The sequence below is a fragment of the Anomaloglossus baeobatrachus genome, chromosome 9, assembly GCF_048569485.1.
Source record: "Anomaloglossus baeobatrachus isolate aAnoBae1 chromosome 9, aAnoBae1.hap1, whole genome shotgun sequence".
NCBI lineage: Eukaryota > Metazoa > Chordata > Amphibia > Anura > Aromobatidae > Anomaloglossus > Anomaloglossus baeobatrachus.
In genome coordinates this window covers 217,320,061-217,347,630 of record NC_134361.1, presented here as the reverse complement: position 1 = coordinate 217,347,630, position 27,570 = coordinate 217,320,061, and the positions used below count along the sequence as shown (strand labels likewise).

The following is a 27,570-nucleotide window of genomic DNA, read 5'->3' as shown; positions in this document are numbered from 1 at the left end:
ATAGTAGTGCGGTATTATTAATGTGTCACTTCCCTCTGGATTTGCATGATGTTTGCCTTATTTATGCAGGTGGAGTAAGTCTTTGTGTTGGTCACAACTATCACTCTCACACCCAGAAAACCCCTATTTCCAGAACACGTGCTCCACCTTTCTTCCTCCACGTGCACCGGTGTAGATGGTTGCAGGAGTGTTATGTGTAAATACAATGGGCACAACATGAAATGCACGTATTTCCCCAGACTTCTCAATAATCCTTCTACTCCGCCTACGTAAAAAAAGCTATGAAACGTAATGTAGCCGAACAGAGGCTGTTTACAATAGGTGACAAGAGGTCTACAGCTACATTGAGGCTCGATCTTGTTGTAACTGGTGGATTTTTACTGCCTATGCAGTGTGCTTTTGCCTGGACAGCAATGGGTATATACAACTTGGTCCTGAAATATTTGGACAGTGCTACGTTTTGGCATTTTAGCCGTTTACCAAATCATATTCGAGATCCAGTTATGTAATCCATATGGGCGCAACGTGCTGACTCTTAACCTTCACATCCTAATTGGAGAAAGAGTTTAGGAATTACAGCTCCTTAATATGTAGCTGCCTCTTTTTCAAGGGACCAAAAGTAATTTGTCAATTATCTCAGAAGTTTTTTAATGGGCTGCATGGGCTTTTCCATTGTTAATGCATCAGCAATTAAGCAGGTAAAAGGTCTGGAGCTGATTCCAGGTGGGGTATTTGTATTTGGAAGCTGTTGCTGTGTACCCTTAACATGTAGTCAAAGGAAGAGAAACCGACCATCGTTAGAATAAAAAAAAAAAAAAGAAGAAATCCATGAGAGAGCAGAAATGTTAGTGGCCAAATCAACAGTTAGGGACATTCTGCAAAAAAAGAGGCACTGGTGAGCTGGGAACTCAAAGGCCTGAACGCCCCCACCAGTGGTGGATGATCGCAGAATCCTTTCCATGGTGAAGAAGACCCTTTACAACATCCATCCAAGTGAAGATCAGTCTCCAGGAAGTCGGTGTTTTAGGATCTAAGTCCACCATGAGAAGAAGACGTCATGAGAGCAAATACAGAGGAGTCACCACAAGGATCAAATACAGAGGAGTCACCACAAGGGGCAAATACAGAGGGATCACCACAAGGAGCAAATACAGAGGGGTCACCACAAGGTGCAAATACAGAGGAGTCACCGCAAGGTGCAAATACAGAGGGGTCACCACAAGGTGCAAATACAGAGGAGTCACCACAAGGAGCAAATACGGAGGGGTCACCACAAGGAGCAAATACAGAGGGGTCACCACAAGGTGCAAATACAGAGGGGTCACCACAAGGAGCAAATACAGAGGGGTCACCACAAGGAGCAAATACGGAGGAGTCACCACAAGGTGCAAATACGGAGGAGTCACCACAAGGTGCAAATACGGAGGAGTCACCACAAGGTGCAAATACGGAGGGGTCACCACAAGGAGCAAATACGGAGGGGTCACCACAAGGAGCAAATACAGAGGAGTCACCACAAGGAGCAAATACGGAGGAGTCACCACAAGGAGCAAATACGGAGGAGTCACCACAAGGAGCAAATACAGAGGAGTCACCACAAGGAGCAAATACAGAGGGGTCACCACAAGGAGCAAATACGGAGGAGTCACCACAAGGAGCAAATACGGAGGAGTCACCACAAGGTGCAAATACGGAGGAGTCACCACAAGGTGCAAATACGGAGGGGTCACCACAAGGAGCAAATACAGAGGGGTCACCACAAGGAGCAAATACAGAGGGGTCACCACAAGGAGCAAATACAGAGGGGTCACCACAAGGAGCAAATACAGAGGGGTCACCACAAGGAGCAAATACAGAGGGGTCACCACAAGGTGCAAATACAGAGGGGTCACCACAAGGAGCAAATACAGAGGAGTCACCACAAGGAGCAAATACAGAGGAGTCACCACAAGGTGCAAATACAGAGGAGTCACCAGAAGAAGCAAATACAGAGGGGTCACCACAAGGTGCAAATACAGAGGAGACACCACAAGGTGCAAATACAGAGGAGTCACCACAAGGTGCAAATACAGAGGGGTCACCACAAGGGAAAAATACAGAGGAGTCACCACAAGGTGCAAATACAGAGGAGACACCACAAGGTGCAAATACAGAGGAGTCACCACAAGGTGCAAATACAGAGGAGTCACCACAAGGTGCAAATACAGAGGGGTCACCGCAAGGGAAAAATACAGAGGAGTCACCACAAGGTGCAAATACAGAGGAGTCACCACAAGGAGCAAATACAGAGGAGTCACCACAAGGTGCAAATACAGAGGGGTCACCACAAGGTGCAAATACAGAGGAGTCACCACAAGGTGCAAATACAGAGGAGTCACCACAAGGTGCAAATACAGAGGGGTCACCACAAGGTGCAAATACAGAGGAGTCACCACAAGGTGCAAATACGGAGGAGTCACCACAAGGTGCAAATACGGAGGAGTCACCACAAGGTGCAAATACGGAGGGGTCACCACAAGGAGCAAATACGGAGGGGTCACCACAAGGAGCAAATACAGAGGGGTCACCACAAGGAGCAAATACAGAGGGGTCACCACAAGGAGCAAATACAGAGGGGTCACCACAAGGAGCAAATACAGAGGGGTCACCACAAGGAGCAAATACAGAGGGGTCACCACAAGGAGCAAATACAGAGGGGTCACCACAAGGAGCAAATACAGAGGGGTCACCACAAGGAGCAAATACAGAGGGGTCACCACAAGGTGCAAATACAGAGGAGTCACCACAAGGAGCAAATACAGAGGAGTCACCACAAGGTGCAAATACAGAGGAGTCACCACAAGGTGCAAATACAGAGGAGTCACCAGAAGAAGCAAATACAGAGGGGTCACCACAAGGTGCAAATACAGAGGAGACACCACAAGGAGCAAATACAGAGGAGACACCACAAGGTGCAAATACAGAGGAGTCACCACAAGGTGCAAATACAGAGGAGTCACCACAAGGTGCAAATACAGAGGGGTCACCACAAGGTGCAAATACAGAGGGGTCACCACAAGGTGCAAATACAGAGGGGTCACCACAAGGTGCAAATACAGAGGGGTCACCACAAGGTGCAAATACAGAGGGGTCACCACAAGGAGCAAATACAGAGGGGTCACCACAAGGAGCAAATACAGAGGGGTCACCACAAGGAGCAAATACAGAGGGGTCACCACAAGGAGCAAATACAGAGGGGTCACCACAAGGAGCAAATACAGAGGGGTCACCACAAGGTGCAAATACAGAGGAGTCACCACAAGGAGCAAATACAGAGGAGTCACCACAAGGTGCAAATACAGAGGAGTCACCACAAGGTGCAAATACAGAGGAGTCACCACAAGGTGCAAATACAGAGGAGTCACCAGAAGAAGCAAATACAGAGGGGTCACCACAAGGTGCAAATACAGAGGAGACACCACAAGGAGCAAATACAGAGGAGACACCACAAGGTGCAAATACAGAGGAGTCACCACAAGGTGCAAATACAGAGGAGTCACCACAAGGTGCAAATACAGAGGGGTCACCACAAGGTGCAAATACAGAGGGGTCACCACAAGGTGCAAATACAGAGGGGTCACCACAAGGTGCAAATACAGAGGGGTCACCACAAGGTGCAAATACAGAGGGGTCACCACAAGGTGCAAATACAGAGGAGTCACCACAAGGTGCAAATACAGAGGAGTCACCACAAGGAGCAAATACAGAGGGGTCACCACAAGGAGCAAATACAGAGGGGTCACCACAAGGAGCAAATACAGAGGGGTCACCACAAGGGAAAAATACAGAGGAGTCACCACAAGGTGCAAATACAGAGGGGTCACCACAAGGTGCAAATACAGAGGGGTCACCACAAGGAGCAAATACAGAGGGGTCACCACAAGGAGCAAATACAGAGGGGTCACCACAAGGTGCAAATACAGAGGGGTCTCCACAAGGAGCAAATACAGAGGAGTCACCACAAGGAGCAAATACAGAGGGGTCACCACAAGGTGCAAATACAGAGGGGTCACCACAAGGTGCAAATACAGAGGGGTCACCACAAGGAGCAAATACAGAGGAGTCACCACAAGGTGCAAATACAGAGGGGTCACCACAAGGAGCAAATACAGAGGGGTCACCACAAGGGAAAAATACAGAGGAGTCACGACAAGGTGCAAATACAGAGGAGTCACCACAAGGTGCAAATACGGAGGAGTCACCAGAAGAAGCAAATACAGAGGGGTCACCACAAGGTGCAAATACAGAGGAGACACCACAAGGAGCAAATACAGAGGAGACACCACAAGGTGCAAATACAGAGGAGTCACCACAAGGTGCAAATACAGAGGAGTCACCACAAGGTGCAAATACAGAGGGGTCACCACAAGGTGCAAATACAGAGGGGTCACCACAAGGTGCAAATACAGAGGGGTCACCACAAGGTGCAAATACAGAGGGGTCACCACAAGGTGCAAATACAGAGGGGTCACCACAAGGAGCAAATACAGAGGGGTCACCACAAGGAGCAAATACAGAGGGGTCACCACAAGGAGCAAATACAGAGGGGTCACCACAAGGAGCAAATACAGAGGGGTCACCACAAGGAGCAAATACAGAGGGGTCACCACAAGGTGCAAATACAGAGGAGTCACCACAAGGAGCAAATACAGAGGAGTCACCACAAGGTGCAAATACAGAGGAGTCACCACAAGGTGCAAATACAGAGGAGTCACCAGAAGAAGCAAATACAGAGGGGTCACCACAAGGTGCAAATACAGAGGAGACACCACAAGGAGCAAATACAGAGGAGACACCACAAGGTGCAAATACAGAGGAGTCACCACAAGGTGCAAATACAGAGGAGTCACCACAAGGTGCAAATACAGAGGGGTCACCACAAGGTGCAAATACAGAGGGGTCACCACAAGGTGCAAATACAGAGGGGTCACCACAAGGTGCAAATACAGAGGGGTCACCACAAGGTGCAAATACAGAGGGGTCACCACAAGGTGCAAATACAGAGGAGTCACCACAAGGTGCAAATACAGAGGAGTCACCACAAGGAGCAAATACAGAGGGGTCACCACAAGGAGCAAATACAGAGGGGTCACCACAAGGAGCAAATACAGAGGGGTCACCACAAGGGAAAAATACAGAGGAGTCACCACAAGGTGCAAATACAGAGGGGTCACCACAAGGTGCAAATACAGAGGGGTCACCACAAGGAGCAAATACAGAGGGGTCACCACAAGGAGCAAATACAGAGGGGTCACCACAAGGTGCAAATACAGAGGGGTCTCCACAAGGAGCAAATACAGAGGAGTCACCACAAGGAGCAAATACAGAGGGGTCACCACAAGGTGCAAATACAGAGGGGTCACCACAAGGTGCAAATACAGAGGGGTCACCACAAGGAGCAAATACAGAGGAGTCACCACAAGGTGCAAATACAGAGGGGTCACCACAAGGAGCAAATACAGAGGGGTCACCACAAGGGAAAAATACAGAGGAGTCACGACAAGGTGCAAATACAGAGGGGTCACCACAAGGAGCAAATACAGAGGGGTCACCACAAGGAGCAAATACAGAGGGGTCACCACAAGGTGCAAATACAGAGGGGTCTCCATAAGGAGCAAATACAGAGGGGTCTCCACAAGGAGCAAATACAGAGGGGTCACCACAAGGTGCAAATATAGAGGGGTCACCACAAGGTGCAAATACAGAGGAGTGACCTCAAGGAGCAAATACAGAGGGGTCACCACAAGGGGCAAATACAGAGGGGTCACCACAAGGGGCAAATACAGAGGGGTCACCGCAAGGGGCAAATACAGAGGGGTCACCGCAAGGGGCAAATACAGAGGGGTCACCGCAAGGGGCAAATACAGAGGGGTCACCACTAGGGGCAAATACAGAGGGGTCACCACAAGGTGCAAATACAGAGGAGTGACCTCAAGGAGCAAATACAGAGGGGTCACCACAAGGAGCAAATACAGAGGGGTCACCACAAGGAGCAAATACAGAGGGGTCACCACAAGGAGCAAATACAGAGGAGTCACCACAAGGGGCAAACCATTAATCAGCCTGAAATATAGGCCGGATTAGACTCTGCAAAAAAACATCTAAAGAAGCCGCCCAGTTCTGGAGAAGCAGCAGAGGACGGATGAGACTAATATCAAACTGTACCAGAATGATGGAACAAGAAAGTCTGGAAAAGGCTTTTTTGCGGCTCCTGATCCCGAGCACAACATGTCCTCTTTAACACGCCATGGCGGAGGCAGTGTGCTGGCCGGACATGCAGGACTCCCAATGGTCCTGGGACACTAGTGGTTATTGATGATGGCACTGAAGACAGAAGCAGCCGGATTTATTCTGAAGTGCATGGGGTGAGACTTTCTGCTCAGATACAACCAAATGCAGCAATGATTGGATGGCGCTTCACAGAATAGATGGACAGTGACCCAAAACATCCTGCAAAAGCCAAGAAGTGGAATATTCTGCAATGGTCGAATCATCCCCAGATCTCAACCCCATCGAGTTGCAAAACTTAAGGAAGAAAGAACCAGAAACAAGAAACAACTGAAGTCACCGCAGTAATGGCGGAAAAGCCTCACACCGGAGGAGACCAGCGATGGAGATGTCCATGGCCGAAAGACTTAAGGCTTCATTGCTACAAAGGATTCTCTACAAAGGGTTAAAAATAAACATTATATTTATGGTAAATTTTACTTTTGAGACCCTGAAATAAGCAGGATTCGTAGAAAAATGGCTGCAATTCCTAAATGTTTTACTGGATATTTAATGCAGCCTGAAAGTCTCCACTTCAATTGCATCTCAGGTGTTTCATCGTAAATCAAAAATAGTGGCCTCCAGAGCTGAAATCACGAAGATTTGGTTAAAAATTTCTGGACCTAACTGTATATTCATAGGGTTCGATTTGATTAAAGGAGGCCTAAAGTGTGTCCTCCTGGCCTTGATCGGCCCGGTCTACATCGATATATGTTTTATTCAACCGTATGGCATAGCGGGTGTGTGAGATGATGGCATAGCTGCATTCACGATCCGCCGTGATTGTACACTAATCCCTGTGACCTTATGAGTGACACAATGGAGGATTCTTAATGTGTATACAAGAATGTAAGAAGCTTCTTGTAGAGGAAAAATACCATGGCGGAGACACGTCGGTGACCCGTGTCCACACTCACCCATGTGTTTCGTGTTTGGAGAACTGTTTACGCACAACCCCCAGATTGAATGTTTAGGAGATTGGAAGGGTTCCCCAAACAAGGGGATTCCGGTATATCCCTAATTGCATTGTTATTCGAGGGGGATTACTCATGTGCCGTGCGACGGGAGACAGTAGGTCTGCGCTAATGGACTCCATGCTAAAAATAAGCCTTTGCTTTTCAAAAACAATATCGCGGAGGTGAGAAGAGAATGCTTCTTCTTGAAAGAGCAAACCACAGATATTCGGACAAACTTTTTTTTTTTTTCCCATTGCTCATAAAGTTGGAAAGGAACCGAAAAAGTTGTGCCTGCACCTCAGGGAACTTGCAAGCCCCCAGCTGATGACCAGTCCCTTCATATGTGTCAACGGCTCTCCTCTTCTCCACCCTTTTGCTTTTTCTTTAGGTTTTTCATGCATTGCTTTCAGTTGGAAGCCTACATGGTGTCCTTTTTATAACGGTAGGGTCGGGCGTACGGTAGACTTTGCCGACGTCCGGTAGACTTTGCCGACGTCCGGTTGATCCCAGTAACTTTTTACATCAAGCTATCCTTCCTACTAAATCTGCCAGAACCTATCGCTTTCAATCTATGCTGACCATAATGGCCTCCAGCTCGTCCTCCTACCTCATGTCGTTAACCACAAAAAAAAATCTCAAATATTTGCCTGAGGGTAATTAGAGGTAGCCTAACTAAAGATCAATAAAATTATAACTTTTAATTCATAAATTAAATCCTTAAAATGACAGAGAAAGGATGTAAGAGTATCAATACCTATTATAATAGATGGTATCAGGCCACAGACCAACTGATTATTAAATTCCCATGTATTCACATATGTTTGTCATCTCCTATCCCTATACCTGTTAGTTAAAATTCCCAACTATTAGCCTGCTTGACATGTTTCGCCATAACTGGCTTCATCAGGGAGCCTGACATGATTCGCCATAACTGGCTTCATCAGGGGAGCCTTACATGTTTCGCCATAACTGGCTTCATCAGGGAGCCTGACCTGTTTCGCCATAACTGGCTTCATCAGGGGAACCTGACATGTTTCACCATAAATGGCTTCATCAGGGGAACCTGACATGTTTCACCATAAATGGCTTCATCAGGGGAACCTGACATGTTTCACCATAAATGGCTTCATCAGGGGCGCCTGACATGTTTCGCCATAACTAGCTTCATCAGGGGAACCTGACATGTTTCGCCATAACTGGCTTCATCAGGGGAGCCTGACATGTTTCGCCATAACTGGCTTCATTAGGGGAGCCTGACATGTTTCGCCATAACTGGCTTCATCAGGGGAACCTGACATGTTTTACAATAAATGGCTTCATAAGGGGAACCTGACATGTTTCGCCATAACTGGCTTCAGCAGGGGAGCCTGACATGTTTTGCCATAACTGGCTTCATCAGGGAGCCTGACATGTTTCACCATGAATGGCTTCATCAGGGAGCCTGCCATGTTTCACCATAAATGGCTTCATCAGGGAGCCTGCCATGTTTCACCATAAATGGCTTCATCAGGGAGCCTGCCATGTTTCACCATAAATGGCTTCATCAGGGAGCCTGTCATGTTTCACCATAAATGGCTTCATCAGGGAGCCTGCCATGTTTCACCATAAATGGCTTCATCAGGGAGCCTGACATGTTTCGCCATAACTGGCTTCATATCGGAACCTGACATGTTTCGCCATGACTGGCTTCATTCGGGAGCCTGACATATTTCGCCATAACTGACTTCATCAGGGACTTAGGCTAAGTCCCTGATGAAGCCAGTCATTGCGAAACATGTATTACAATAAGGATTGATGCTCTTACATCCCTTCCCTTTCTGTCATTTTAATGAGTCATTTAATTTTTTATTGATCTTTAGTTAGGATACCTCTAATTGCCCTCAGGCAAATCCGACCTCATGCAGAGCGCAGATCTGACCCCGTGTTTTCGACTACCGCAGACCCCAATAGACAATGCATCTGATCCGGAGTCACCGATGATCGCACAGGTCTGGTTAAAACCTATACGTGGGATGACTACAACTGGACATCTTCTTATGTCCTTTGCATGGGAAAACTTTCCTCTTTGTTGACTTTCTTTGCCCGTCGGCACAACCACACCCGGCACTAAGTGTATAAAAAGATTATTAACAATAGGGTTCACATTATGGCCAAAGCCACAACTAAATATACCTTTCCCTAGCAAAGCTCTGAAGCCACAAGAGACTCTTAGGAAAGCAAAATAAACAATATCTGGCACCAGGCACGCCAGAATATATAGCAAGGGTAGGGCCTGGAAATGCCCGTACCATGCACAGGTCATATGTGGCTGAGCCGATCTCAGTAGTTGCCATCATAAGTTCATAACTAATGTGGGATTGTCCAGACCATGTAATCCCATTATTGGTCTTAGCACAGACCTGTAGGGTCTCTAAAAATTACAGGTCATTGCACGATCCCACATTATAATTGTATATTTAAAGCTAAAAAACAAACATGTCAATCAAAGAGTAAAAGAAAAAGGCTCCGCCCACTGGACTCACACTGGACTCTTAGCGGTTATGACTGCAGAGACCACACAGGCGTCATGTGACCCCTTAAACTAAAATTGTGAATGAATTCCTTTCTGTTCTTGTGCTCATCACTTGGCATTTACATTCGCGCCATCGCAGGAATAGAACTCCGGAGAGATAAGAAATCCAGACTTGCAGGTGATATTCTGTGTCTGACATTCCTCCGCTCTAAGGTCTGCGAAAGAGTCAACGGCTGAGTCAGCGTCTCTTACCCCACAGCAGAACCACATACAGGGCACACACAGATGGGACTGTATTCCTTGAGACCACCGTCCAAAAATACTACGTGAACCCTCGTCACCCAGTGAGATGGTCCCTCACCCTCATCTGAGTGCAAGTTTATCTAGTATGTAACCAATGTTTTGCTGAGTCAGTCCATAGGTTGAGTAGTTTTTTTAGTCCTACATAGCGAGAGGTTTGGTGTTTCAGCCCCCCAATGTTAGGTAAATTGGTCAACATGTCCCAAGCAGTAAGTGGTTTTTAACCAGTCCCAAAATTTGGTGACCATGTCAGGCAAAGCAAGTGTGTTGGTGATTCAGTTCTTGAAGTTGAGTTATTTGATGATGAATTACTTGGTCTTGGGTGGTTTAATGACCCAACCTCTAATAATGAAGGATTTGGGGACCTAGTCCATGACGTTGAATTATTTAGTGATGGAGTCCTTGGTGTTGGGTGGTTTGATGATCTAACCCCCAAGAATGAATGATTTGAAGACCCAACTATGACGTTGAGTTTTTTAGTGATGGAGTCCTTGGAATTGGGTGGTTTGATGACCCAATAATAAATGATTTTGAAACCCAGTCCATGACGTTGAGTTGTTTAGTGATGGAGCCCTTGGTGTTGGGTGGTTTGGTGACCCAATAATGAATGATTTGGGATCCCAGTCATGATGTTTAGTTGTTTAGTGATGGAGCCCTTGGTGTTGGGTGGTTTGATGACGTTGAGTTGTTTAGTGATGGAGCCCTTGGTGTTGGGTGATTTGGTGACCCAATAATGAATGATTTGGGAACCCAGTCATGATGTTTAGTTGTTTAGTAATGGAGCCCTTGATGTTGGGTGGTTTGATGATCCAACCCCCAATAATGATTTGAAGACCCAGTCATGATGTTGAGTTCTTTAGTGATGGAGCCCTTGGTGTTGGGTGGTTTGATGATTCAATAATGAATGATTTTGGGACCCAGTCCATAACCTTGAGTTGTTTAATGATGGAGCTCTTGATGTTGGGTGGTTTGATGATCCAACTCCCAATAATAAATGATTTGAAGACCCAGGCTATGACGTTGAGTTGTTTAGTGATGCAGTCTTTGGTATTGGGTGGTTTGATGACCCAATAATGAGTTATTTTGGGGACCCATGCCATGATGTTGAGTTGTTTAATGATGGAGCTCTTGGTTTTGGGTGGTTTCATGACCCAATAATGAATGATTTGGGAACCCAGTCATGACGTTGAGTTGTTTAGTGATGCAGTCCATGGTATTGGGTGGTTTGATGACCCAATAATTAATGATTTGGGGACCCAGTCCATGATATTGAGTTGTTTAGCAACTTAATTCCAGATGTTGGGTGGTTTGGTAATCAAGTCAAACAAATTAGGTGTTTTATTGATGGACTTTATGATTTTGAATGGTTTCATAACCCAGCCCTTGATGTTGAGTCCTTGGTGTTAGATGACCCACTCCCTGGTTTTGAGTGGTTTGGTGACCCTGTCCATAGTGCTCGATAATCTGCTCCCTAAGGTTCTAGTGATACATTTTGGGGAGACATAACATTTTTGGGGTCCTAGTCTTCCGGGTGGTTTCTTAGCCTTACAAGTGACTGTTCTAAATCTTTCTGTGCCTCTAGAAAAAAGCAGAGTATCTGCTGCCCTGGCGTTTCTCTGGTCTCACTGATGGTCATGATTTATCGGTAGTTACCCCTCTGGGGATCAATTATTTTACCACAGTGCAACGACCGAAGATGTAATATGTGTGATTGGTTTTGTCATTCTCTGTACGCTGCCTCGTACCGAAAAGCCCGGTGCTGAAAAGCCAAATATTATCTAACTAATGGATCGTAGGCGGGACATATACAGGGTCATAGCGCCACCTAGTGACCAAACACCCAACATCCACTGACCAAACGCCAAGAAACGTCGCAAAATAAAGGTTGCATATTATTCGTTATCAACAGTTGTTTCTGAGACCGTATCTTATAGGATTAGATACGCAGCTCAGCAGACAGTATCACACAGGATAGGATTAGATACACGGCTCAGCAGAGAGTATCACACAGGAGAGGATTAGATACACGGCTCAGCAGACAGTATCACATAGGATAGGATTAGATACAAAGCTCTGCAGGCACTATCACACAGGATAGGATTAGATGCACAGCTAAGAAGACAGTATCACACAGGAGAGGATTAGATACACAGCTCAGCAGACAGTATCACACCGGAGAGAATTAGATACACGGCTCAGCAGTCAGTATCACACAGGATAGGATTAGATACACAGCTCAGCAGATAGTATCACACAGGATAGGATTAGATACACAGCTCAGCAGATAGTATCACACAGGAGAGGATTAGATACACAGCTCAGCAGATAGTATCACACAGGATAGGTTTAGATACACAGCTCAGCAGACAGTATCACACAGGAGAGGATTAGATACACAGCTCAGCAGATAGTATCACACAGGATAGGATTAGATACACAGCTCAGCAGATAGTATCACACAGGAGAGGATTAGATACACAGCTCAGCAGACAGTATCACACAGGAGAGGATTAGATACACAGCTCAGCAGATAGTATCACACAGGATAGGATTAGATACACAGCTCAGCAGATAGTATCACACAGGAGAGGATTAGATACACAGCTCAGCAGACAGTATCACACAGGATAGGATTAGATACACAGCTCAGCAGATAGTATCACACAGGAGAGGATTAGATACACAGCTCAGCAGACAGTATCACACAGGATAGGATTAGATACACAGCTCAGCAGACAGTATCACACAGGAGGATTAGATACACAACTCAGCAGACAATATCACACAGGATAGGATTAGATACACTGCTCAGCAGATAGTATTACATATAAGTTTAGATACAGAAGATCATGCGATATAAAACCAGTGATAATGTCCTCATGGTGTCTTTGTATTGATCTAAGCCCCCCATACACATTAGTCTAATGTCGGCTGACCCCACCGGTAATGACAGGTTTGGCCGATACTTTGATGTGAATGGAGGCACCAGGCGACCGATTGTTGGTGGAGATGAAGACCTGGCATGTCTGATTTCTTGCTGCCGATCGCTGTGTCCGCAGTGTCAGTGGTTTCCCCGATATCGGAGCGGGCGGCCGTACGATCGATCCTGTGTATGGGAGAGACGGCCATCAGATGGACTATTGCTCTAAGCTTTATGCCGCCAATAGCCGTCTAATGTGCCCATTTTTTTTTTTTATTTTACCATTGGAGTGCTGCTTCCCTATCTCCGTCTGCTACTCCCCCTCCGGCGTCTTCATCTTCTATAACCGCCGTTCCTATCCTTCTCCAGTTTGTGACCTGCCAGATCACTCCAGTGTTTCATGGACCTCACCGGAGGTCACTCTTCAATGCAAGTCTATGAGAGCCTTATCCTAGTGTTGTTCTGGTTCTCATAGACTTGCATTGGGAGCTTGTGACGTAACTTCTGACTTACAGCCAGTCAGACGTTGCGATCACAAGATGGCGCCACAGGACTGTATGGTGTCCGTAATAGGTGAAAACGCTGGAGGGTGAGTATAGCGTATAGTGAGTATAAGCATCCAGATGTCAGGAAAAGAGGAATCGGACGGTCCGGCCATAGCCAAGAGGGGTCATCCCTTCATCCATTGAAATAAGCAAGTAGGCTGGCACTGTTATGGGGCACTGTGCTCTACAGGAATATAAAGTGGACTTTGCTGCCCTCTAGTGGTCACTTTGTAGAATGCAATGAACTTACCAGTGTTTTGGTTTTTGGTAAAAACAGCAATTGGGATAAGTGGATCCTCTGCTGATAATATTCCAAAGTGAGGTTCCAGGAGACAGAATTGGTAACGATGTGGCTTATCAACGCGTTTCAAAGTCAACTTTGTGTTTTCCATCAAATGGCTTCGGAACGCATTGATAAACCACTTTGCTATCGTTTCTGTCTTCTTATGATCCCGGATTTTCACTTGATGATCTTTAATCGTTTATTGGCTCATGATACAGATTTTATTAAAATTTCATACAAATGAAAAAGCAAAAAAATAAGATGACAACAAAAAAGGAGTGCTATACACTATTTTACGTGTGAGCGAATGATCCAGTGCTGTGATGTCTGCCGTCCCGGGCTTGGGGAGAATTGTTGGAGTCGTTATTACAGAGTCTGGAAATAAATAGTGCAATGCATTAATGATGGTGTCACATGTCTGCAGCAGCACGGTGCCTCCTGTCTGCAGCAGCACGGTGCCTCCTGTCTGCAGCAGCACGGTGCCTCCTGTCTGCAGCAGCACGGTGCCTCCTGTCTGCAGCAGCACGGTGCCTCCTGTCTGCAGCAGCACGGTGTCGCCTGTCTGCAGCAGCACAGTGCCTCCTGTCTGCAGCAGCACGGTGTCGCCTGTCTGCAGCAGCACGGTGTCACATGTCTGAAGCAGCACGGTGTCACATGTTTGCAGTAGCACGGTGCCTCCTGTCTGCAGCAGCACGGTGCCTCCTGTCTGCAGCAGCACGGTGTCACATGTCTGCAGCAGCACGGTGTCACATGTCTGCAGCAGCACGGTGTCACATGTCTGCAGCATCACGGTGCCTCCTGTCTGCAGCAGCACGGTGTCACTTGCCTGCAGCAGCACAGTGCCTCCTGTCTGCAGCAGCACGGTGTCACATGTCTGCAGCAGCACAGTGCCTCCTGTCTGCAGCAGCACGGTGTCACATGTCTGCAGCAGCACGGTGTCACATGTCTGCAGCATCACGGCGCCTCCTGTCTGCAGCAGCACAGTGCCACATGTCTGCAGCATCACGGTGTCACATGTCTGCAGCAGCACGATGCCTCCTGTCTGCAGCAGCACGGTGTCACATGTCTGCAGCAGCATGGTGCCTCCTGTCTGCAGCAGCACAGTGCCACATGTCTGCAGCATCACGATGCCTCCTGTCTGCAGCAGCACGATGCCTCCTGTCTGCAGCAGCACGGTGTCACATGTCTGCAGCATCATGGTGCCGCCTGTCTGCAGCATCACGGTGCCGCCTGTCTGCAGCATCACGGTTATGCCTGTCTGCAGCACGGTGTCACATGTCTGCAGCATCACGGTCCCGCCTGTCTGCAGCATAACGGTGCCGCCTGTCTGCGGCATCACGGTGCCGCCTGTCTGAGGCATCACGGTGCCGCCTGTCTGCGGCATCACGGTGCCGCCTGTCTGCGGCATCACGGTGTCGCCTGTCTGCGGCATCACGGTGCCGCCTGTCTGCGGCATCACGGTGCCGCCTGTCTGCGGCATCACGGTGCCGCCTGTCTGCGGCATCACGGTGCCGCCTGTCTGCGGCATCACGGTGCCGCCTGTCTGCGGCATCACGGTGCCGCCTGTCTGCAGCATCACGGTGCCGCCTGTCTGCAGAATCACGGTGTCGCATGTCTGCAGCATAACGGTGCCGACCGCCAAATTCTTAATTGTTTTCTATCAAATGCAAGCGCAGCATGAGCAACAGAGCCAGTTTTTACAGCAGATTCTTCTGGGAAAGCGCGGCTCAGAGACAGACTCCAGGCAGTTGCCCGTCGGTTGACGACTGATGGGGACGTTCTTTGCGAATACCTTGAGTTCCGAATCCGTATCTAAAGCCTTGCTGGCCGATCGAGGGCTATCCTTTTCTGATTTAACCGCTAGAAAAACGGCAAGGTCAAGGTCTAGCATGGCCACTCCTCCCCGGGGCGTCGGCGTGTTCTGGCGGCACTGCGGACACGGGATCCATCTTTGCTCATTGGTTACCGAGTCAAGCTTCCGGATGCAAACCTGGCAGAAAGTGTGGCCACAGTACAGCCGCCGGGGCAGCCGATTAGACAGATTATAGCTGGAAAAGCAGATGATGCAGTCAATTTTACGGCTGTTTCTTTTCTCTTCCTCTTCAGCTGCCACATTTCCAGTTACGCCAGGGTCTGTTTTGTCCGTGCACTCGGGATTGTTGTTACTGTGATACATGATCAACCTGGTGAAAGAAGAGGGAACATTATTAGGAAAAGAGTAAGTAAACTTTGCATGTAATTATTGATCAGCCTGTGCAATGTTATGAATCCTTAATTTCCTTCCATCTCTCTAACATCATGCTGAAAGTGCTGATTTTAATTCTTATTCATGCTCTTTTATAAGCTGCTTTGAACTGCTGCTTTGGTAAGAATAATCCCTACACAAACAGTATTTACAAACATTCGCTGTCTGATCATAAGAGAAGCTGAATTTTACTTTAAAGATTAATTCACTGGGTTGAATTGCCAAGGTATGATCACCAAACATCACAATTAGTAGATACTTCAGGAATTTATTCCACGCCGTCCTTAACTGTCCATTTATATGCGCCTTTTATTTAGTGTAATTAAATAAGAACTGCGGTGTATAATGTGCAAAAAGTGAATCCAGCTGTTTACAAAGAAAGAGGGGGCTAAATAGCTGGATGCAAAGTTTGCACATTATAGGAGGGAGGGTGCATAATGTGCAAAAAGTGCATTCACCTATTTGCAAGGTGGGGGATAAATAGCTGGATGCAAAGTTTGCACATTACAAGAGGGAGGGTGCATAATGTGCAGAAAGTGCATCCAACTGTTTACTAGGTAAGAGGAGGATAAATAGCTGGATGCAAAGTTTTCACATTATAGGAGGGAGGGTGCATAATATGCAAAAAGTGCATCCAACTATTTACAAGGTGGGGGGGATAAATAGCTGGATGCAAAGTTTTCACATTATAGGAGGGAGGATGCATAATATGGAAAAAGTGCATCCAACTATTTACCAGGTAAGAGAGGGATAAATAGCTGGATGCAAAGTTTGCACATTATGGGAGGGAGGGTGCATAATGTGCAAAAAGTGCATTCACCTATTTACAAGGTGGGGGATAAATAGCTGGATGCAAAGTTTGCACATTACAAGAGGGAGGGTGCATAATGTGCAGAAAGTGCATCCAACTATTTACTAGGTAAGAGGGGGATAAATAGCTGGATGCAAAGTTTGCACATTACAAGAGGGAGGGTGCATAATGTGCAGAAAGTGCATCCAACTATTTACAAGGTGGGGGGGATAAATAGCTTGATGCAAAGTTTGCACATTATAGGAGGGAGGGTGCATAATGTGAAAAAAGTGCATCCAACTATTTACCAGATAAGAGGGGGATAAACAGCTGGATGCAAAGTTTGCACATTACAAGAGGGAGGGTGCATATTGTGCAAAAACTGCATCCAGCTATTTACAAGGTAAGAGAGGGATAAATAGCTGGATGCAAAGTTTGCACATTATTGGAGGGAGGGTGCATAATGTGCAAAAAGTGCATTCACCTATTTACAAGGTGGGGGATAAATAGCTGGATGCAAAGTTTGCACATTACAAGAGGGAGGGTGCATAATGTGCAGAAAGTGCATCCAACTATTTACTAGGTAAGAGGGGGATAAATAGCTGGATGCAGATTTTGCACATTACAAGAGGGAGGGTGCATAATGTGCAGAAAGTGCATCCAACTATTTACTAGGTAAGAGGGGGATAAATAGCTGGATGCAAAGTTTGCACATTACAAGAGGGAGGGTGCATAATGTGCAGAAAGTGCATCCGACTATTTACAAGGTGGGGGGATAAATAGCTTGATGCAAAGTTTGCACATTATAGGAGGGAGGGTGCATAATGTGCAAAAAGTGCATCCAACTATTTACCAGATAAGAGGGGGATAAACAGCTGGATGCAAAGTTTGCACATTACAAGAGGGAGGGTGCATATTGTGCAAAAACTGCATCCAGCTATTTACAAGGTAAGAGAGGGATAAATAGCTGGATGCAAAGTTTGCACATTACAAGAGGGAGGGTGCATAATGTGCAGAAAGTGCATCCAACTATTTACCAGGTAAGAGGGGGATAAATAGCTGGATGCAGAGTTTGCACATTACAAGAGGGAGGGTGCATAATGTGCAGAAAGTGCATCCAACTATTTATCTCCCCGTACTTTGTAAATAGCTTATGCATTTTTTGCACATTATCCCCTGTTATGTGCAAACTGTGCATCCAGCTACTTACAATTGGAGGGGGTATGATGTACAAAACTTGCATCCAGCTATTACAAAGTGGGCAGGGATAAATGGCAGATTGCACAGTATGCGCCCTCCCTCATGTAATGTACAAAGTTTGCATCCAGTTATTTATCCTCCCCCCCACACCTTGTAGGTAGTTGGATGCACAGTTTGCACATTACAGGGAAAATGAATATGCAAAAAGTACATCCAGCTATTTCCCCTGCCCCCACCTTCTAAATAGCTAAATACATTTTTTGCACATTATCCCCCAGTCCCCCTGTAATGTGCAAACTGTGCATCCAGCTACTTACAAGGGGGAAGGGGATAATTTGCAAAACCTGTCACTCCATTTGATATATCTAACCTATCACCATTCAATGTGTTTCGGGGTAACCTCCTTCATCAGGATAATCATATAATGAGATGTTTCTCCTGATGAAGGAGGTTACTCTGAAACGCGTAGAATATAGTCACATAGTGAAGATCCAGCATTCATCTTTATTGCACAGCAGCGCGACAATCAACCCTTTCCACTCATACTGGCTAACACGATGTATCCCTGTTGCTGGGGCCGCAGCAGCTGTTTTACCAAGATTTTTCCTAGTGGTTCTGTCTGACACAACCCCCTCCAGTTGAGCAAAACCTAAATTGTATGTTCACCATATCCCAGAGATAAGAGCCTATTTTGCACTTCCTGTTTCCTCCTATCCAAGCTATTAATATTAGCATATATGTAATAGAGTGCTGAAAATAATCACACCTGTCTGCCTCATATCAGATGCCTTCTTGTGGAAAATTCATCTTTTATCTCTCCATGTAAATGAGGTCTTCCAGGCTATGGGGCAGATGCTGCCCGGACGTTAGCGCTGCCTCCTTGCTTCTATTTGCATTGGCTTCATGTTTCTCCTTTGCAGGCACCGGATCACTAAAGCAGAAGTAGCAGTGATTCTCCTATGCCTGCTGGATCACTGGAGCAGAAGTAGCTGTGACTCTCCAGTGCTTGCCGTATCACTGGAGCAGAAGTAGCTGTGACTCTCCGGTGCCTGCCGTATCACTGGAGGAGAAGTAGCTGTGACTCTCCGGTGCCTGCCGTATCACTGGAGGAGAAGTAGCTGTGACTCTCCAGTGCCTGCCGGATCACTGGAACGGAAGTAGCTGTGACTCTCCGGTGCTTGCCGTATCACTGGAGCAGAAGTAGCTGTGACTCTCCAGTGCTTGCCGTATCACTGGAGCAAAAGTAGCTGTTACTCTCCGGTGCCTGCCAGATTACTGGAGTGGAAGTAGCAGTGATTCTCCGATGCCTGCCGGATCACTGGAGCAGAAGTAGTAATTACTCTATGGTGCCTGCCGGATCACTGGAGCAGAAGTAGCAGTGACTCTCTGGTGCCTGCCGGATCACTGGAGCAGAAGTAGCAGTGACTCTCTGGTGCCTGCCGGATCACTGGAGCAGAAGTAGCAGTGACTCTCCGGTGCCTGCAGGATCACTGGAGCAGAAGTAGAAATGACTCTCCGGTACCTGCCGGATCACTGGAACAGAAGTAGCAGTGACTCTCTGACACCTGCCGAATCACTAGAGCGGATGTAGCAGTGATTCTCTGGTGCCTGCCGGATCACTGGAGCGGATGTAGCAGTGACTCTCCAGTGCCTGCGGGATAACTGAAGCGGAAGTAGCAGTGACTCTCCGGTGCCTGCCGGATCAATGGAGTGGAAGTAGCTGTGACTCTCCGGTGCTTGCCGTATCACTGGAGCAGAAGTAGCTGTGACTCTCCAGTGCTTGCCGTATCACTGGAGCAAAAGTAGCTGTTACTCTCCGGTGCCTGCCAGATTACTGGAGTGGAAGTAGCAGTGATTCTCCGATGCCTGCCGGATCACTGGAGCAGAAGTAGTAATTACTCTATGGTGCCTGCCGGATCACTGGAGCAGAAGTAGCAGTGACTCTCTGGTGCCTGCCGGATCACTGGAGCAGAAGTAGCAGTGACTCTCTGGTGCCTGCCGGATCACTGGAGCAGAAGTAGCAGTGACTCTCCGGTGCCTGCAGGATCATTGGAGCATAAGTAGTAATGACACTCCGGTGCCTACAGGATCACTGGAGCAGAAGTAGAAATGACTCTCCGGTACCTGCCGGATCACTGGAACAGAAGTAGCAGTGACTCTCTGACACCTGCCGAATCACTAGAGCGGATGTAGCAGTGATTCTCTGGTGCCTGCCGGATCACTGGAGCGGATGTAGCAGTGACTCTCCAGTGCCTGCGGGATAACTGAAGCGGAAGTAGCAGTGACTCTCCGGTGCCTGCCGGATCAATGGAGTGGAAGTAGCAGTGACTCTCTGGTGCCTGCCGGATCACTAGAGCGGATGTAACAGTGACTCTCCGGTGCCTGCTGGATCACTGGAGCAGAAATAGTAGTGACTCTCCGGTGCCTGCTGGATCACTGGAGCAGAAGTAGCAGTGACTCTCCGGCGCCTGCGCAGAACAAACATGAAGCCAATGCCCATAGGATAGCGGAACACTTCAGTAGAATGTCGGCAATTACGGTGCGCAGGCGCGGGATTTCAGGACATGACAGTGATGGGAGACAGATTCCCTTTAATTTAAAAGTACATACACTGGACATCATCGGGCCCCCTCACCCATCAGGCCCCATAGCAGTGGCATGGCCTGTCGCCATCGGCGGTACACCACTGGGCGATGGTGTCCCAGATGACGAGCGGCCCCCTTGCTTGTCCAGGTCTTCGGCACTTGCCTGTGTGCGCCAGGTGAGGGCGCCGACACTGGCTCAGGTTCCCCGAGCTGAGATCTGGGATGTCATCATGGTTGGCCAAGTGATGTCACTTAATGAGTTGAACAGAAGAAGGTCCTGCTCTATTCATCTGTCGAACCCTTGGTTACTGCATGATTTTTCTAACTCTGTCGACCCCCAAGTAAGTTATCACAAGTTACCAATATCCTAAAAGATTTTATGAGTTACTCGGTAGTGTGTCTAACCTCCAGTTTTGTGGGTTTTTGGTCCTACAAACTGGTCTACGCATCTGCCTCTTCCGATATTTCAGGGCAGGATGACTGTGGGGGGACAATGGTATTTCTGAGATGACCTTACTCCACCAATACAAAAATGTGCTCTTACCTTGGACTCCAGAATCCTTTGTAGGAAATACATGACCTCGAAAAAGCTGATGGGATGGATCTACTTGGTCCCGGTAAGAAGGATGAACATCAAAAATGTGTCCTCCAGGAGAGAGCCATCAAGTGAGGAATCGATGGGAACGCCATCTGGCCAAGACTACCATCCTACATGCTTATCTTCGAACCGTGAAGGATCAAATGCAGGTTCCAGGGGTACGAAGACGTTGCGCTTCCCATAAGGTCCATCTTATGTAAGGTGCCGGCCGGGCTCCTGCTGCCTGTATCACTCGTGTAATTATGTCAGGCTCAGGTTACGGGTGTCAGTCAGCTAGTGTATCACACCATGGACTCTGCAGAGAAACCCGGCCTCACCGAGGGCTCGGCCTGACAAAAGCCTCAGAAACCCAATATACGCCTCCTCCGCCTCTCAAGACTCGTTATTAACTGTTCCTGCTCCTTCGGCAGATGAGCAAAGCTTGAGACAAAGGCTCGTAAGGCAAACCTCTCCAAACTAGGATCTGTGTAATCGAAAGGCGGAAAGAAAACAAGGAACAAAACTCTTTCAAAAACTCTTCGGGAAAAGAAAAACCTCTCCAAAAACTCCCCACAAAAAAGGGGGTTCCCTGAAGCTGTCCCTGTTGCCCAGTACCCGACCTTTGGTGTCGTTCCTTACTAAACCCATGTCATGTCCTTTTGGCCTGTTGCAACATTACTCAGGACATAGGAACGCCCTCGAAAGCCCAGCTTTGGCCATGGTTTGCCATCTGAGACTCTTGCTGAAAAATACCATTAAAGAAGAAGCCCACAAAATAGTGGGAAAACGCTCCCCCAAAAAATGCCATGGACAGAGACATTGAAAAATTTCTCGAAAAAGTACCCAAAAAATTACTAAAAAAAAATTGCACCCGGGGAGAGTCGTAAATAAAGGGATTCACCATAACTAATTGTAGGATCTAAAAAAGAGCCGACGTATTCAGCTACAGATCATTATGGGATTAAATAGATGATTGTCAGGATTTGTCGAGATTACGGGTTAAGGAAACTGCAACCAGAAACAAACATGGTGTGTTATAATAATCTACTGCAGATCTTCCTATGATCTATGGTTGCACGGCACATATAGTGCAGGCAAGATTATACTGGCATCATAGAAAACTGTTCCGTGTATGGTCTGTATTCAGTTGTATGGCTTCAGCGAGCAATTCCAAAAAGATACCGACATACAATGCTAAAGTTACACTATCATATCCAACCCAATTCCCAAAAAGTTAGGACATTACATATAATGTAAATAAAACAAGAATGCATTACTTGGAAATCTCTTCCCCTTTCTTCCCTCCCCCACAACACAATATAAATCAGAAGTTGAACTGACTGTGTATATAAAAAGAGCATGTTAGAGAGGCAGAGTCTCTCAGAAGCAAAGATGGTCGTCTATCTGTAAAAAAAAAATGTGAAACAATGTTCCACAGCGTAAAATTACAAAGATTTTGAATAAGCACCATTTACAGTACATTCAGAGATTGTGGCGAAATCTATGTGCACAAAGACAAAGGCCAATAGTCAGTATTGGATGCTCAGGATTTTTGGTTTTGTGGTGCAAAGAACTGCATAGCATAGGCTCAGGAATTCTTACCTTTATACTGTTGGCAAAAGCTCATTTGTGTGGGATTTGTACTGTGGGGACATCATACTGTGTGTGGGGGGAATGTACTGTGGGGACATCATACTGTGTGTGGGGGGAATGTACTATGGGGACATCATACTGTGTGGGGGGAATATACTCTGGAAACATCATACTGTGTGGGGGGAATGTACTGTGGGGACATCATACTGTGTGTGGGAATTTACTATGGGGACATCATACTGTGTGTGGGGGGAATTACTGTGGGAACATCATACTGTGTGTGGGGGAATGTACTATGGGAACATCATACTGTGTGTGGGGGAATATACTGTGGGGACATCATACTGTGTGTGGGGGAATGTACTGTGGGGACATCATAGTGTGTGTGTGTGGGGGAATGTACTATGGGGATATCATACTGTGTGTGGGGGAATATACTGTGGAGACATCATACTGTGTGTGGGGGGATGTACTGTGGGAACATCATACTGTGTGTGGGGGGAATGTACTGTTGGGACATCATACTGTGTGTGGGGCAATGTACTGTGGGAATATCATACTGTGTGTGTGGGGGGAATGTACTGTGGGAACATCATACTGTGTGCGGGAATGTACTGTGGGGACATCATACTGTGTGGGGGGAATGTACTGTGGGGACATCATTCTGTGTGTGGGGGGAATGTACTGTGGTAATATCATACTGTCTGAGGGGAATGTACTGTGGTAATATACTGTGTGTTGGGGAATGTACTGTGAGGACATCATACTGTGTGTGGGGGGAACATACTGTGGGGACATCATACTGTGTGTGGGGGGAATGTACTGTGGGGACATCATACTGTGTGTGTGTGTGGGAATTTACTATGGGGACATCATACTGTGTGTGTGTGTGGGGAATATACTGTCGGGACATCATACTGTGTGTGTGTGGGGAATATACTGTGGGAACATCATACTGTGTGTGTGGGGGGAATGTACTATGGGGACATCATAGTGTGTGTGGGGGGAATGTACTATGGGGACATCATACTGTGTGTGGGGGGAATGTACTGTGGGGACATCATACTGTGTGTGGGGCAATGTACTGTGGGGATATCATACTGTGTGTGTGGGGGGAATGTACTACGGGAACATCATACTGTGTGTGGGGGAATATACTGTGGGGACATCATACTGTGTGTGGGGGGAATGTACTGTGGGGACATCATACAGTGTGTGGGGGAATCTACTGTGGGGACATCATACTGTGTGCGGAGAATGTACTGTGGGGACATCATACTGTGTGGGGGGGAATGTACTGTGGGGACATCATACTGTGTGGGGGGGAATGTACTGTGGGGACATCATACAGTGTGTGGGGGGAATGTACTGTGGGGACATCATACTGTGTGGGGGGGAATGTACTGTGGGGACATCATACTGTGTGTGTGTGGGAATTTTCTATGGGGACATCATACTGTGTGTGGGGGGAATTACTGTGGGAACATCATACTGTGTGGGGGGGGGGGAAATGTACTGTGGGGACATCATACTGTGTGTGTGGGAATGTACTATGGGAACATCATACTGTGTGGGTGGGGGATATACTGTGGGGACATCATACAGTGTGTGGGGGGAATGTACTGTGGGGACATCATACAGTGTGTGGGGGAATCTACTGTGGGGACATCATACTGTGTGCGGAGAATGTACTGTGGGGACATCATACTGTGTGCGGAGAATGTACTGTGGGGACATCATACTGTGTGGGGGGGAATGTACTGTGGGGACATCATACAGTGTGTGGGGGGGAATGTACTGTGGGGACATCATACAGTGTGTGGGGGGAATGTACTGTGGGGACATCATACTGTGTGGGGGGGAATGTACTGTGGGGACATCATACTGTGTGTGGGGGGGGAATGTACTGTGGGGACACCATACTGTGGGGGGGGGAATGTACTGTGGGGACATCATACTGTGTGGGGGGAATGTACTGTGGGGACATCATACTGTGTGTGTGTGTGTGGGAATTTACTATGGGGACATCATACTGTGTGTGGGGGGAATTACTGTAGGGACATCATACTGTGTGGGGGGGAATGTACTGTGGGGACATCATACTGTGTGTGGGGGGGGGAATGTACTGTGGGGACATCATACTGTGGGGGGGGGGGATGTACTGTGGGGACATCATACTGTGTGGGGGGAATGTACTGTTAAGACATCATACTGTGTGTGTGTGGGAATTTTCTATGGGGACATCATACTGTGTGTGGGGGGAATTACTGTGGGAACATCATACTGTTTTGGGGGGGAATGTACTGTGGGGACATCATACTGTGTGTGTGGGAATGTACTATGGGAACATCATACTGTGTGTGGGGGGGGAATATACTGTGGGGACATCATACTGTGTGTGGGGGGGACTGTACTGTGGGGACATCATACTGTGTGGGGGGAATGTATTGTGGGGACATCATACGGTGTGTGGGGGGAATGTACTGTGGGGACATCATACTGTGTGTGGGGGAATGTACTGTGGGGATATCATACTGTGTGTGTGGGGGGAATGTACTGTGGGGACATCATACTGTATGTGGGGGAATGTACTGTGGGGATATCATACTGTGTGTGTGGGGGGAATGTACTATGGGAACATCATACTGTGTGTGTGGGGGGAATGTACTATGGGAACATCATACTGTGTGTGGGGGAATATACTGTGGGGACATCATACTGTGTGTGGGGGGAATGTACTGTGGGAACATCATACTGTGTGGGGGGAATGTACTGTGGGGACATCATACCGTGTGCGGAGAATGCACTGTGGGGACATCATACTGTGTGTGGGGGAATCTACTGTGGGGATATCATACTGTGTGGGGGGGAATGTACTGTGGGGACATCATACAGTGTGTAGGGGGAATGTACTGTGGGGACATCATACTGTGTGTGGGGGGGGGGAATGTACTGTGGGGACATCATACTGTGGGGGGGAATGTACTGTGGGGACATCATACTGTGTGGGGGGAATGTACTGTGAAGACATCATACTGTGTGTGTGTGTGTGTGGGAATTTTCTATGGGGACATCATACTGTGTGTGGGGGGAATTACTGTGGGAACATCATACTGTGTGGGGGGGGGAATGTACTGTGGGGACATCATACTGTGTGTGTGGGAATGTACTATGGGAACATCATACTGTGTGGGTGGGGGATATACTGTGGGGACATCATACTGTGTGTGTGGGGGGAATGTACTGTGGGAACATCATACTGTGTGTGGGGGGAATGTACTGTGGGGACATCATACAGTGTGTGGGGGGAATGTACTATGGGAACATCATACTGTGTGGGTGGGGGATATACTGTGGGGACATCATACTGTGTGTGTGGGGGGAATGTACTGTGGGAACATCATACTGTGTGTGGGGGGAATGTACTGTGGGGACATCATACAGTGTGTGGGGGGAATGTACTGTGGGGACATCATACAGTGTGTGGGGGAATCTACTGTGGGGACATCATACTGTGTGCGGAGAATGTACTGTGGGGACATCATACTGTGTGCGGAGAATGTACTGTGGGGACATCATACTGTGTGGGGGGGAATGTACTGTGGGGACATCATACAGTGTGTGGGGGGAATGTACTGTGGGGACATCATACTGTGTGGGGGGGAATGTACTGTGGGGACATCATACTGTGTGGGGGGGGGATGTACTGTGGGGACATCATACTGTGAGGGGGGGAATGTACTGTGGGGACATCATACTGTGTGGGGGGAATGTACTGTGGGGACATCATACTGTGTGGGGGGGAATGTACTGTGGGGACATCATACTGTGTGGGGGGGGGGGGAATGTACTGTGGGGACATCATACAGTGTGTGGGGGGAATGTACTGTGGGGACATCATACAGTGTGGGGGAATCTACTGTGGGGACATCATACTGTGTGCGGAGAATGTACTGTGGGGACATCATACTGTGTGCGGAGAATGTACTGTGGGGACATCATACTGTGTGGGGGGGAATGTACTGTGGGGACATCATACAGTGTGTGCGGGGAATGTACTGTGGGGACATCATACTGTGTGGGGGGGAATGTACTGTGGGGACATCATACTGTGTGGGGGGGGGATGTACTGTGGGGACATCATACTGTGGGGGGGGGAATGTACTGTGGGGACATCATACCTGTGTGGGGGGAATGTACTGTGGGGACATCATACTGTGTGTGTGTGTGTGTGTGTGTGTGTGTGTGTGTGTGTGTGTGTGTGTGTGTGTGTGTGAATTTACTATGGGGACATCATACTTTGTGTGGGGGGAATTACTGTAGGGACATCATACTGTGTGGGGGGGAATGTACTGTGGGGACATCATACTGTGTGTGGGGGGGGGATGTACTGTGGGGACATCATACTGTGGGGGGGGAATGTACTGTGGGGACATCATACTGTGTGGGGGGAATGTACTGTGAAGACATCATACTGTGTGTGTGTGGGAATTTTCTATGGGGACATCATACTGTGTGTGGGGGGAATTACTGTGGGAACATCATACTGTTTTGGGGGGGGAATGTACTGTGGGGACATCATACTGTGTGTGTGGGAATGTACTATGGGAACATCATACTGTGTGGGGGGGAATATACTGTGGGGACATCATACTGTGTGTGGGGGGGACTGTACTGTGGGGACATCATACTGTGTGGGGGGAATGTATTGTGGGGACATCATACGGTGTGTGGGGGGAATGTACTGTGGGGACATCA

The 27,570-nt window shown here is 47.7% G+C and overlaps 2 protein-coding genes across 2 annotated transcripts in view; one reads left to right on the top strand and one right to left on the bottom strand.

Annotated features, from left to right (window-relative positions):
* The window catches only part of RNF208 (ring finger protein 208), a 158,504-nt gene that overhangs the window by 16,835 nt on the left and 114,099 nt on the right, over nt 1–27,570 (top strand). Inside the window, exon 2 of the mRNA XM_075324509.1 lies at nt 15,929–16,040. The gene's annotated coding sequence lies outside the window, so the exon portion shown is untranslated. The remainder of the gene's footprint in view (nt 1–15,928; nt 16,041–27,570) is intronic.
* RNF224 (ring finger protein 224) lies at nt 14,376–21,602 on the bottom strand. Its single transcript, XM_075324511.1, has 2 exons — nt 21,187–21,602; nt 14,376–16,005 (listed from the first exon to the last, which is right to left on the bottom strand). The coding sequence occupies exon 2, from the start codon at nt 15,996–15,998 to the stop codon at nt 15,483–15,485; it is 516 nt and encodes a 171-aa protein (XP_075180626.1). The 5' UTR covers nt 15,999–16,005; nt 21,187–21,602; the 3' UTR covers nt 14,376–15,482.